Source organism: Chiloscyllium plagiosum, unplaced genomic scaffold, assembly GCF_037043375.1.
Source record: "Chiloscyllium plagiosum isolate Xiang-an unplaced genomic scaffold, Cpla_swu_hap1 HiC_scaffold_6, whole genome shotgun sequence".
NCBI classification, from domain to species: domain Eukaryota; kingdom Metazoa; phylum Chordata; class Chondrichthyes; order Orectolobiformes; family Hemiscylliidae; genus Chiloscyllium; species Chiloscyllium plagiosum.
The window spans coordinates 1,571,750-1,585,808 of record NW_028270144.1 but is presented as its reverse complement, the minus strand read 5'-3'; the positions used below and the strand labels follow the sequence as shown (position 1 = coordinate 1,585,808).

At 41.2% G+C, this 14,059-nt stretch overlaps 1 protein-coding gene across 2 annotated transcripts in view; it reads left to right on the top strand.

The window, feature by feature from the left end:
• The window catches only part of LOC122553908 (short transient receptor potential channel 6-like), a 138,569-nt gene that overhangs the window by 32,938 nt on the left and 91,572 nt on the right, over positions 1-14,059 (top strand). For both annotated transcript variants that reach the window (XM_043698415.2, XM_043698412.2), the window contains exon 3: positions 13,717-13,902. In XM_043698415.2, coding sequence (XP_043554350.2) covers positions 13,717-13,902 — 186 coding nt within the window. The remainder of the gene's footprint in view (positions 1-13,716; positions 13,903-14,059) is intronic.

The following is a 14,059-nucleotide window of genomic DNA, read 5'->3' as shown; positions in this document are numbered from 1 at the left end:
CATCCTTCACCTTGCCTTCGAGATATCCCTGTGTTTGTACTATATGACTATATGACTTAAACTGCATCCTTCGCCCTGCCTTCTAAACATACTTGTGCTTGTGCTATAGTACCTTGCCTTCAATATACCCCTGTGTTAGTATTATAGTACTTAAACTGCATCCTTCACCCTGCCTTCTATATAGTCCTGTGTTTGTACTATTGTACTTTGCCTTCTATATATCCCTGTGTTTGTACGATAGTACTTAAACTGCATCCTTCACCCTGCCTTCTATATATCCCTGTGTTTGTACGATAGTACTTTGCCTTCTAAATATCCCTGTGTTTGTACTATAGTACTTAAACAACATCCTTCACCCAGGCTTCGATATATCCCTGTGTTTGTACAATAGTACTTAATCTACATCATTCACCTTGCCTTCGATATATCCCTGTGTTTGTACGATAGTACTTAACCTACATCCTTCACCCTGCCTTCTATATATCCCTGTGTTTGTACGATAGTACTTAACCTACATCCTTCACCCTGCCTTCTATATATCCCTGTGTTTGTACGATAGTACTTAACCTACATCCTTTACCCTGCCTTCTATATATCCCTGTGTTTGTACGATAGTACTTAACCTACATCCTTCACCCTGCCTTCTATATATCCCTGTGTTTGTACAATAGTAATTAACCTACATCCTTCACCCTGCCTTCTATATATCCCTGTGTTTGTACGATAGTAATTAACCTACATCCTTCACCCTGCCTTCTATATATCCCTGTTTGTACGATAGTACTTAAACTGCATCCTTCACCCTGCCTTCTATAAAGTATCGTGTTTGTACTATAGTACTTTGCCTTCTATATATCCCTGTGTTTGTACGATCGTACTTAACCTACATCCTTCACCCTGCCTTCTATATATCCCTGTGTTTGTACTATAGTACATAAATTACATCCTTCACGTTGCCTTCTATATATCCCTGTGTTTGTAATATAGTACTAACCTATATCCTTCACCCTGCCTTTTATATATCCCTGTGTTTGTACTAAATTATTAAATTACATCCTTCATCCTGCCTTCTATATATCCCATGTTTGTTCTATCGTACTTAAACTGCATCCTTCACCCTGCCTTCTATATATACCTGCGTTTGTCTTCTTGTATTTAATCTACATCCTTCACCCTGCCTTCTGTATATCCCTGTGTTTGTACTAAATTATTAAACTACATCCTTCACCCTGCCTTTTCTATATCCCTGTGTTTGTACTATAGTACTTAAACTGCATCCTTCACTCTGCCTTCTATATATCCCATGTTTGTACGATAGTACTTAACCTACATCCTTCACCCTGCCTTCTATATATCCCTGTGTTTGTACGATAGTACTTAACCTACATCCTTCACCCTGCCTTCTATATATCCCTGTGTTTGTACGATAGTACTTAACCTACATCCTTCACCCTGCCTTCTATATATCCCTGTGTTTGTACGATAGTAATTAACCTACATCCTTTACCCTGCCTTCTATATATCCCTGTGTTTGTACGATAGTACTTAACCTACATCCTTCACCCTGCCTTCTATATATCCCTGTGTTTGTACGATAGTACTTAACCTACATTCTTTACCCTGCCTTCTATATATCCCTGTGTTTATACGATAGTACTTAATCTACATCCTTCACCCTGCCTTCTATATATCCCTGTGTTTGTACGATAGTACTTAATCTACATCCTTCACCTTGCCTTCGATATATCCCTGTGTTTGTACGATAGTAATTAACCTACATCCTTCACCCCGCCTTCTACGTATCCCTGTGTTTGTACGATAGTAATTAACCAACATCCTTCACCCTGCCTTCTATATATCCCTGTGTTTGTACGATAGTAATTAACCTACATCCTTCACCCTGCCTTCTATATATCCCTGTGTTTGTACGATAGTAATTAACCTACATCCTTCACCCTGCCTTCTATATATCGCTGTGTTTGTACGATAGTACTTAATCTGCATCCTTCACCCTGCCTTCTATATATCCCAGTGTTTGTACTATAGTACTTAACCTACATCCTTCACCTTGCCTTCGATATATCCCTGTGTTTGTACGATAGTACTTAACCTACATCCTTCACCCTGCCTTCTATATATCCCTGTGTTTGTATGAAAGTACTTAAACTGCATCCTTCACCCTGCCATCTATAAAGTATTGTGTTTGTACTATAGTACTTTGCCTTCTATATATCCCTGTGTTTGTACGATAGTACTTAACCTACATTCTTCACCCTGCCTTCTATATATCCCTGTGTTTGTACTATAGTAATTAACCTACATCCTTCACCCTGCCTTCTATATATCCCTGTGTTTGTACGATAGTAATTAACCTACATCCTTCTCCCTGCCTTCTATATATCCCTGTGTTTGTACGATAGTACTTAACCTACATCCTTCACCCTGCCTTCTTTATATCCCTGTGTTTGTACTATAGTACTTAATCTACATCCTTCACCCTGCCTTCTATATATCCCTGTGTTGTACTATAGTACTTAACCTACATCCTTCACCCTGCCTTCTATATATCCCTGTGTTTGTATTATAGTACTTAACCCTCATCCTTCACCCTGCCTTCTATATATCCCTGTGTTTGTACTATAGTACTTAATCTACATCCTTCACCCTGCCTTCTATATATCCCTGTGTTTGTACTATAGTAATTAACCTACATCCTTCACCCTGCCTTCTATATATCCCTGTGTTTGTACGATAGTAATTAACCTACATCCTTCTCCCTGCCTTCTATATATCCCTGTGTTTGTACGATAGTACTTAACCTACATCCTTCACCCTGCCTTCTATATATCCCTGTGTTTGTACTATAGTACTTAATCTACATCCTTCACCCTGCCTTCTATATATCCCTGTGTTTGTACTATAGTACTTAACCTACAACCTTCACCCTGCCTTCTATATATCCCTGTGTTTGTATTATAGTACTTAACCTACATCCTTCACCTTGTCTTCTATATCCCTGTGTTTGTACTATAGTACTTAAACAACATCTTTCACCCTGCCTTCGATAAATCCCTGTGTTTGTACTATAGTACTTAAACTGCATCCTTTACCCTGCCTTCTATTTATCCCTGTGTTTGTACTATAGTACTTAACCTACATCCTTCTCCCTGCCTTCTATATATTCCTGTGTTTGTACTATAGTACTTAAACTGCATCCTTCACCGTGCCTTCTATATATCCCTGTGTTTGTAATATACTACTTAAACTGCATCCTTCACCCTGCCTTCTATATATTCCTGTGTTTGTAATATACTACTTAAACTGCATCCTTCACCTTGCCTTCGATTAATCCCTGTGTTTGTATTATAGTACTTAAACTGCATCCTTCACCCTGCCTTCTATATATCCCTGTGTTTGTAATATATTACTTAAACTGCATCCTTCACCCTGCCTTCTATATATCCCTGTGTTTGCACTATAGTACTTAAGCTGCATCCTTCTCCCTGCCTTCTACATATACCTGTGTTTGTACTATAGTACCTTGCCGTCTTTTTATTCCTGTGTTTGTATTATAGTACTTAAACTGCATCCTTCACCCTTAAGTACTATAGTGCAAACACAGGGATATATAGAAGGCAGGGTGAAGGATGCAGTTTAAGTAGTATATTACAAACACAGGGATATATAGAAGGCAGGGTGAAGGATGCAGTTTAAGTACTATAATACAAACACAGGGATTAATCGAAGGCAAGGTGAAGGATGCAGTTTAAGTAGTATATTACAAACACAGGAATATATAGAAGGCAGGGTGAAGGATGCAGTTTAAGTAGTATATTACAAACACAGGGATATATAGAAGGCACGGTGAAGGATGCAGTTTAAGTACTATATCCCTGTGTTTGTAATATTGTACTTTGCCTTCTTTCTATCCCTGTGTTTGTACTATAGTACTTAAACTGCATCCTTCACCCTGCCTTCTATATATCCCTGTGTTTGTATTATCGTACTTAAACTGCATCCTTCACCCTGCCTTCTATATATCCCTGTGTTTGTAATATTGTACTTTGCCTTCTATAAAGTCCGGTGTTTGTATGAAAGTACTTAAACCGCATCCTTCACCCTCCCTTCTATAAAGTCCTGTGTTTGTACTATAGTACTTTGCCTTCTATATATCCCTGTGTTTGTACTATAGTACTTAAACTGCATCCTTCACGTTGCCTTCTATATATCCCTGTGTTTGTACTATTGTACTTTACCTTCTATATATCCATGTGTTTGTACTATAGTACTTTGCCTTCTATATATCCCTGTGTTTGTAATATAGTACTAACCTACATCCTTCACCCTGCCTTTTATATATCCCTGTGTTTGTACTAAATTATTAAATTACATCCTTCATCCTGCCTTCTATATATCCCATGTTTGTTCTATCGTACTTAAACTGCATCCTTCACCCTGCCTTCTATATATACCTGCGTTTGTACGATAGTAATTAACCTACATCCTTCACCCTGCCTTCTCTATATCCCCGTGTTTGTACTATAGTACTTAAACTGCATCCTTCACCCTGACTTCTATATATCCCATGTTTTTTCTATTGTACTTAAACTGCATCCTTCACCCTGACTTCTATATATACCCGTGTTTGTACGATCGTACTTAACCTACATCCTTCACCCTACCTTCTATATTTACCTGTGTTTGTACTATTGTACTTTGCCTTCTATATATACCTGTGTTGTCTTCTCGTACAATCTCCATCCTTTACCTTCTATATATCTTCTACTTAAACTGCATCCTTCACCGTGCCTTCTATATATTTCTGGTCTGCTTCTGTTTGACTTGCCCTGTTATTAACAGTTTGTGACCTCATTCTGGGGACATGTGCACTTCTAAACACACTGTTTGGTCTTGCCTTCTATCTTGTATTTTCCCAATCCATGGACCTTAACCTCCTGTCCATTATTGTGTACATTCAGCAGCATCTATCATTCTTTTTCAGTGACCTGCTTTGCTCTACTTACAATGGTCAGAATTCTCCGTTGGCAAGATGTGTGCCTATACTTGATGCTTGGACACTGGCCAATTACTTAAATGGCAACATCGTTTGGAGAATTTCCAAATGAAATATCAGCAGTCTTGCTCTCTTCTTCGTACTATCCTCCATTCTTCTACATTTGTTCCACTCTGACCATACCTCATAAGCATTCCATAAATCATTATTTTGATTAAATCTTGTCCATTTAACAGCTTGCCCAAGTTGTCATCCTTTTGTTTAGAAGACCTCCATTGCTCCTTATCCTATTTCTGTTGGGAGTGAAATATGTTAAGACTGGACCTTTTTTCCATGTGTTTGGTGAAGAGGTACCTCAGATTGGCATCACAGCTTCATTCTTTCACTGGTTACAAGACACACTTTTAAAAAGCAGGAGTGGATAGTCATATCCAGAAACTTTACATATTGACTTTACCATCCTCTGCCTCTACTATTATACACTGAGAGCCAACTGCCTTTGGACAGATTTCACATTCACACTTTTATTTCAGTTCATGACATCTCAAAAAACTAGCTGCTCAAGTTCATAAAACAAATTCACACCCAAATACCCCTGATCTAATGTATCCATCACCTTTTCCCTTGTTCCCTAAAGGTTTGAATGGATGCCTTTGACTTACTGGATGGCAATATCCAGTCAGTGGCTAAGACACAGGTGCTGCAACACGTAGAAAATAGTGGAAAACAAAGGAGGTCACTGTCAAAGAAAGAGACAATTCTGTATATGTACATTAAAATAATTTATCTTTAATGCTTTGTAAAAAATGCTGTTAAATTAAGTTTAATGAATTTCGCTTGCCTCATGAGTTTAATAACATTTGGATTACATGAGAGATAATGGGGCTAACTTTTGGTTTTGAAGTTACAAAGCAGGGTTATGCCATTTGAAATCAGTGGAACAAAAGAAAAGTGAGTTCTGTACTAACTGATGTAAACGCTGAACGTGCAGCAAGAACAGCTGGATGATTTGTAATAATCACATACAGTTCAAAGAATTATGAAATCTGCTGTAACAGCTTGATGATCTTTTATAACAGCAGGTTGACATATGACAATGTCTAGATAATCCTCTATAATGGGCGGTATGGTGGCACAGTGGTTAGCACTGCTGCCTCACAGCGCCTGAGACCCGGGTTCAATTCCCGCCTCAGGCGACTGACTGTGTGGAGTTTGCACGTTCTCCCCGTGTCTGCGTGGGTTTCCTCCGGGTGCTCCGGTTTCCTCCCACAGTCCAAAGATGTGCAGGGCCAGGTGAATTGGCCATACTAAATTGCCCGTAGTGTTAGGTAAGGGGTAAATGTAGGGGTATGGGTGGGTTGCGCTTCGGCGGGTCGGTGTGGACTTGTTGGGCCGAAGGGCCTGTTTCCACACTGTAATCTAATCTAAACACCAGCTGCTTGATCCTTCTCCTTTCTCTCTTTTTTGTCTCCCTCCCTCTCTCTGTCTCCTTCTCACTTTCTCACTTAGTGATGTGTTGGAAGAAAAGAATGACTGTTGCTGATGTAGAATCTTATCCAATAGCAGGCAGGTTTGCTATGATAACTGTTTCAAACTTATAGATGATCCACTTGGAAAAGCTGCTGTAATGACTGGGTGATTATGGAAAGGATAATGGAATGATGTGGAACTGCTGAGGGATATTGAGCATCCTGATTTAAACAAACAGAGCAACTTCACTATGAACTGCCTGGTCTTAACATCTGGCACCACCTTTTATTAAAAATGAGATGATCCACTGTAACAGCTGCTGCACTGAGTCTCAGGAAAATAGTTTCTGGAAAAAGGGAAAAAATGCTGATTTTTGTGTTCCAATATTGTTTAATTTTCCAAAGGAGATTCTGAAAGCAAATAACTCAGATTACAAATACTCATTTCACCCTTAGCTGCACTAAGGTCTATAAACTAACAATAAAGATTGTAACATTGTTCCTTTGGGAAGATGTGGAGGTGATACAGAGGCTCATACATTGGTGCTACAGTGCACTCTGCTGTTGACTGTTAGGATATGGCTTCATGGTTTGAGAAGAATTTTTAGCCTAGACCTTCTACTAGTTTTAACTAATTAAATAATTATAATGTTTTCCCACGGTGGGTGGTGCGTGTACAAAATGAGCTGTCAGAGGAAGTGGTGGAGGCTGATACAATTATAACATTTACAAGGCATCTGAATCAGAAGGGTTTAAAGGGATATGGGCCAAGTGCTGGCAAATGGGATAGATCAGGTTAGGATATCTGCTTGGAGCAGATGAATTGGATTTCAGGGTCTGTTTCTGTGCTGTAAGATTCTATGACTCTATAAGACTACAGTTAAAATGATGGCAATTTCAAAATTGAGGCTGACTCTTTTCATTTGGAAGATTGATAACTAACAGACTGTTATTTACCAAATTTGGTGCTCTTATACAATGGAACCATCTTTTCCTTGAAAATAAATGCAAAGAGATTTGTTTGGAAGATGCTATGATCACCTCCTGCTTTCCTTTACCATGCCTCTGCCACTTCATCATCCTGAAAACTCACGGCTTTGCCCCGTGTTGCCACTAGGTGCACTCCCCTTTGTCTCACTAATGCAGACTTCTCTGCTTTTCCCACGCTGATGTCTCTCAGTCGACAAGACAAGTGCAGATTCCAGAAATATGAAACAAAGAGAAAGCCGCAGATAGGTTTGATACTACAGCCAGCATTATCTGTGGATTCTTTGGCACAAAAATGAAGTGCTCGTGATTAGTAACAGACCAGAGCAAAAACATTGATCTGTTTTTCCTCTCCACAATTTTTGAAACATTCCGCACTTCTCACGTTTTCTGCTTATGAACCTTTTTAGATTAGATTAGATTAGATTACAGTGTGGAAACAGGCCCTTCGGCCCAACAAGTCCACACCGACCCGCCGAAGCGAAACCCACCCATACCCCTACATTTACCCCTTATCTAACACTACGGGCAATTTAGCATGGCCAATTCACCTGACCCTGCACATCTTTGTGACTGTGGGAGGAAACCGGAGCACCCGGAGGAAACCCACGCAGACACGGGGAGAACGTGCAAACTCCACACAGTCAGTCGCCTGAGGCGGGAATTGAACCCGGGTCTCTGGCGCTGTGAGGCAGCAGTGCTAACCACTGCGCCACCGTGCCGCCCACATTCTGTTTACCAAACAGCTGGAGGAGAGAAATGAGAAAATAGATTCATACAAATTTCAAAGGTATCCCTCAAAATCTTTGATTTTTCAGTCAAATTGCCTCTTAAACGCTAAAATCCAGATGAGTCTGTTCAGTCCTTTTCTGATGAGACTACCCATCCATTCCAGGAATTAGTCTTGTAACCATTGTTTGAACTGCTTCCAACAGATTGACACCTTACCTTAGAAAGATGACCAACAGTGGACACAATGCTCCTGATGTGGTTTCATTAGTGTCCTGTATAACTGAAGCATAACTTCCCTAACATTATACACAGTTCCCTTTACAATAAATTATCACAGTCAATCAGCTTTCCCAATTACTTCCTGCACCTGCATACTAACCTTTCATGATTCATGCAGAACACCAGATCCCTCTGAATCGTAAAGTTCTACAATCTCTCACTGTTTAGAAAATCTGATTCTTGTTTTACTTATTCAGCCAAAATGGACAATTTCACTTTTTCTGATTTATTGCTGTCACATGTACCGAGATAGAGTGAAAAGTGTTTTGCTTGTTGTACAGGCAGATCGTACCATACAAACTGCATCAGGGTAGCAGAACAGAGTGTGGAATACCGTGCAGCCACAGAGAGGGTGCAGAGAGAGAGAGGTCAACATTAACATTTGAGAGGTCAGTTGAAAAGTCTGATAACAGAGGGGATGAAGCTGTTCATACATACTTGCAAACTTTTATACCTTCTGCCCAACAGATGAATGTGGAAGAGAGTATAACCAGGGTAGGAGGAGTCTTTGATGATGTTGGTTGATTTTGTGAGGCAACACGAAATATAGATTAAATCAATTCAAAGTTTGTGAGAAGATTTGTAGCTCGGGTGCTCGTTGCTGTGGTTCTGTTCGCCGAGCTGGAAGTTTTTGTTGCAAACGTTTCGTCCCCTGTCTAGGTGACATCCTCAGTGCTTGGGAGCCTCCTGTGAAGCGCTTCTGTGGTGTTTCCTCCGGCATTTATAGTGGCCTGTCCCTGCCGCTTCCGGTTGTCAGTTTCAGCTGTCTGCTGTAGTGGCCGGTATATTGGGTCCAGGTCTATGTGTTTGTTGATGGAGTTTGTGGATGAGTGCTAAGCTTCTAGGAATTCCCTGGCTGTTCTTTGTATCACTTGCCCTATAATGGTAGTGTTGTCCCAGTCAAATTCATGTTGCTTGTCGTCTGCGTGTGTGGCTACTAGGGATAGCTGGTCGTGGCGTTTCGTGGCTAGTTGATGTTCGTGGATGCGGATCGTTAGCTGTCTTCCTGTTTGTCCAATATAGTGTTTTGTGTAGTCCTTGCATGGGATTTTGTACACTACGTTAGTTTTGCTCATGCTGGGTATCGGGTCCTTCGTTTTGGTGAGTTGTTGTCTGAGAGTGGCTGTTGGTTTGTGTGCTGTTATAAGTCCTAGTGGTCGCAGTGGTCTGGCTGTCATTTCAGAGATGTTCTTGACGTATGGTAGTGTGGCTAGTCCTTTGGGTTGCGGCATGTCCTCGTTCTGTTGTCTCTCCCTTAGGCATCTGTTGATGAAATTGTGAGGATATCCGTTTTTGGCGAATACCTTATACAGGTGTTCCTCTTCCTCTTTTTGCAGTTCTGGTGTACTGCAGTGTGTTGTGGCCCTTTTGAACAGTGTCTTGATGCAACTTCGTTTGTGTGTGTTGGGGTGGTTGCTTTCGTAGTTCAGGACTTGGTCTGTGTGTGTCTTTCCTGTATACCTTTGTGGTGAATTCTCCGTTTGGTGTTCTCTGTACCATCACGTCTAGGAATGGGAGTTGGTTGTCCTTTTCTTCCTCTCTCGTGAATCGGATTTCTATGAGTGTGGCGTTGATGATCCGGTGTGTGTTCTCTATTTCTGTGTTTTTAATGATTACAAAGGTGTCATCCACATATCTGACCCAGAGTTTGGGTTGAATTTGTGGTAAGACTGTTTGTTCTAACCTTTGCATTACTGCCTCTGCTATGAGTCCCGAGATCGGTGATCCCATGGGTGTTCCGTTGATTTGTTCGTATATCTGGTTGTTGAATGTGAAGTGTGTTGTGAGGCACAAGTCCAGTAGTTTAAGTATGCCGTCTTTGTTGATGGGTTCAACGTCCTGTTGTCTGTTATGTCTGTTCAGCAACCGGACCAACTGACAACTGGAAGCGGCAGGGACAGGCCACTATAAATGCCGGAGGAAACACCACAGAAGCGCTTCACAGGAGGCTCCCAAGCACTGAGGATGTCACCTAGACAGGGGACGAAACGTTTGCAACAAAAACTTTCAACTCGACGAACAGAACCACAGCAGATTAAATCAATAGATGAAAGGCTGGTTTCTGTGATGGACTGGGCTGTGTTCACCACTCTCTGTATTTCTTGTGCTCTTGGGTAGAGCAGTTGCCAGACCAAGCTGTGATGCATCCAGAGAGAATGCTTTCTATGGTGCATCTATAAAAATTGATAAGCACCTTTGTGGACATGCTGAATTTCCTTAGCCTCCTGTGGAAGTAGAGATGTTGTTGTCCTTTATTATTCTTTACTCCGATGTGTGTAGATCAGGACAGATTGTTGGTGATCATCACTCCCAGGAACTTGATACTCTTGACCATCTCCACCTCAGCACCATTATACAGACAGGGGCACTTTCTGTAGTCAGTGACCAGCACCATCATTTTAGAATTAGAATCCTTACAGTGTGAAAACAAGCCATTCGGCCCAAGTCCACACTAACCCTCCGAAGAGTAATGCAGCCAGACCCATTCCCCTATTCTATCACCTATATTTATCCCTGACTAATGCCCCTAAATTACACATCTCTGAACACTATGGGTGATTTAGCACGGCCAATTCACCCAACCTGTACATCTTTCGATTGTGGGAGGAAACTGGAACACCCCGGCGGAAACCCACGCAGACACAGGGAGAACGTGCAAACTGTGCAGAGACAGTCGCCCAAGGCTGGAATCAAACCCAGGCCCCTGGTGCTATGAGGGAGCATTGCTAACCACTGAGCCATTCTTGTTGACATGATGGAGAGATTGCCACCTTTACATCATGCTGCTTAGCACTCAGTCTCTTTTCTGTGTTCTGTCTAGTCATTGTCTGCGATTTGAACTACAACGTTGGTGTCATCAGTAGACTTGCAAATGGAGTTGGGGCGGAATTTGGCTGCACAGTTGTGAATGTATGAGGAGTACAGTAGGGGGCTGAGTACACAGCCTCTGGGAGCACTGGTCTTGTGAATTATGGTAGAGGAGGTATTTTCATCTATTCTTACTGATCAGAGTCTATGGATCAGGAAATTGAGTGGGGAGCTGAGACCTAGGTCTCAGAGTTAGAGATGAGTTTGTTTGGAATTATGATGTTGAAGGTGAAACTGTAGTCAATAAGTAGGAGGCTGATGTTGGTATCCTTGTTATCCAGATGCTCCAGGGATGAGTGTGGGGCCAGGGAGTTGCTGTCTGTTGTGGACCTGTTGCACTGGTAGATGAATTGTAGTGCATCAGGGCATTCATAAGCTGGAGCTGATGTGGTACATGAGCAGCCTCTGAAAGCGCCAAATAATGATGGAGGTCAGAGCCACTGGGTGGCAGTCTTTGAGGCACACTGCATGATTTTTCTTTGGTACTGGGATGATGGTGGTGGTCTTGAAGCAGGAGGGGACTTCAGATTGTAGTAAGGAGAAGGTGAAGATGTTAGTGAATCCTCCCACCAGCTAGTCCGTACAGGGTCTGGGTTTTCTTACAGTACATTCTATTTGCAAGACCTTTGTCCACTTGTGCAAAATACTATATCCTTTTATAGCTTTCTTATGTCTTCTTCACAATTAACTTCCCTATCTTTATCATCAGCAAATGTGCTAACCATACCTTCTGCCTCTTTATCTAAATTATTTATCTGAATTAAATATATTTGAAATCCCTGTTATCTCTTGGGGACCCAGGTTCAAGTCCCATCCGCTCCAGAGGTGAGTCATAACATCTTGGAACAGACTGATTTTAAAAAAAATGCATCTTGCCAATCTGTTAAAATAAAGAGCCCAATTTCTGCTTCCTGTCAGTTGGCCAAACTTCTAACTATGCAAATATTCTCTACTATGCCCTGAGATCTAACATATCAATGAGGATTTAACAGCAAAATCAATACATTAAAGGATTATGGCTATGAGCATTGCTTTGCCATATTCCTGGGCATTTAAGTGTGTGTCATTAGGTCACATGACTATCACAAGTGGTGCCAAATGATGATTACTTAATTATCTGTAATTTGATGATGTGATATACATCCACTGTAAAGGTTAATTCATTTATTTTAGTCAACTGTTAAAGTCTAACTGAGGTCTAAATAAAATATTTGACTTTTGAATTTGCAGAGGGATAAATAATACAATATATGAGAATAATCACAGAAAAAGATTTCTAGAAAAGTGATGATTAAATAAAGACCACTTCTGTGATGTTTCAATTATATTGACTGCAATGATAGAAACATGGAGACAAAGTCAATAGCACTGATTCAACAATGAATCTCCAACAGCTAGGGACAAGCTATAATGCTGGCCAGCCAATGATGCCATTTCCCACAAGATAATCAAAAATATGTCAGTTGTCATGAAGGTTCTCACGCATGGCCTTTTGCAATTTACAGCCACCTATAAGAACAGTTCAACAAAAAAAAAGTCCAAGTCACTTGATTGACTTAGAGTGTGATTCTCTTCCTTCTATGGAGGTAATGAGAGAAGAGAGAGACAAGAGAGTCTCTTGTCTGTTGTCTCTCTGATTACCTACCAGCTGCCTGCACCCCCCCACCCCCCAACCCCCCCAGTGGGATTGAAAGACACTAGTTTTCTGAATGGGAAACCATGGCAGTCAGCCTAAGAGTTTGGGAAGTTCCATTTGCCACAATCTAGGGGCAATCAGAGGCACAGATCGGATGGTGCAAGGGTGAAAGCCATCTCTTGCCTCAAATAGCCCTGACCCCATCTCATTGCAGGCCTCCCTCCTCCCTCTGCAACATTCCCAGGAGAGGAAGCCTGGAGAAGTGGAATTTGTGAGCCTGTTATGGTCTGGGTGTCCTGTGTTGTGATCTGTGATCATCTGAGAATCTCACTCATGCTGAGTTAGCAGCTTCTGTGAGCTGGCTGATGGGCTGAGTTTGCCTGGCCGTGAAGCTGGTATGTTGCTGACAGTTTAGCACACTTTCACCCAAATTTACTGAGAAAATGGAAAACTTCCAGCCCCAGTGTTTATCTCTTTATCCTTGCTATAGGCAGGTGGCTGCTCACTCTTCAAGGAGATGCTGTCTGACTCCCAGAGCAGAGCATATTATACAAGGGAGCGCATCACAGGCTGACATGAACACTTCCACTCTCTGGTTTGTCACCCCCCACCCCATTGAAGCCTGTCAGATTGTGTGTTGGGAAATTTCAATACCATTGTTATCATTGAATCATGAGCATTCCAAACAAAGCTCCAAGCAGGTTAATCGCTTCAAACTTGTGTTTTTTCAGAACGATTACAAAAAATTATCTATGCAATGCAAGGACTTTGTAGTTGGACTTCTAGACTTGTGCCGGATTACTGAAGAAGTGGAAGCTATTTTGAATGGGACCGTGAAGACCAATCCCAGCATTAACCGAGAGTTTCGCCCGAGTCTCAGCCGATTAAAGTTGGCCATTAAATATGAAGTCAAAAAGGTTTGAAACATTTTTAATATTTCAGTAGGCTGCTATCTTATAAATACTTAATTAAATTTTCACTGTAATGATGATTTTATTTTCTCAGTGTAAGTGGGTTCACTTCTAAATGCGAGGTGTTGCATTTTGAGAAAGCAAATCTTAGCAGAACTTATAC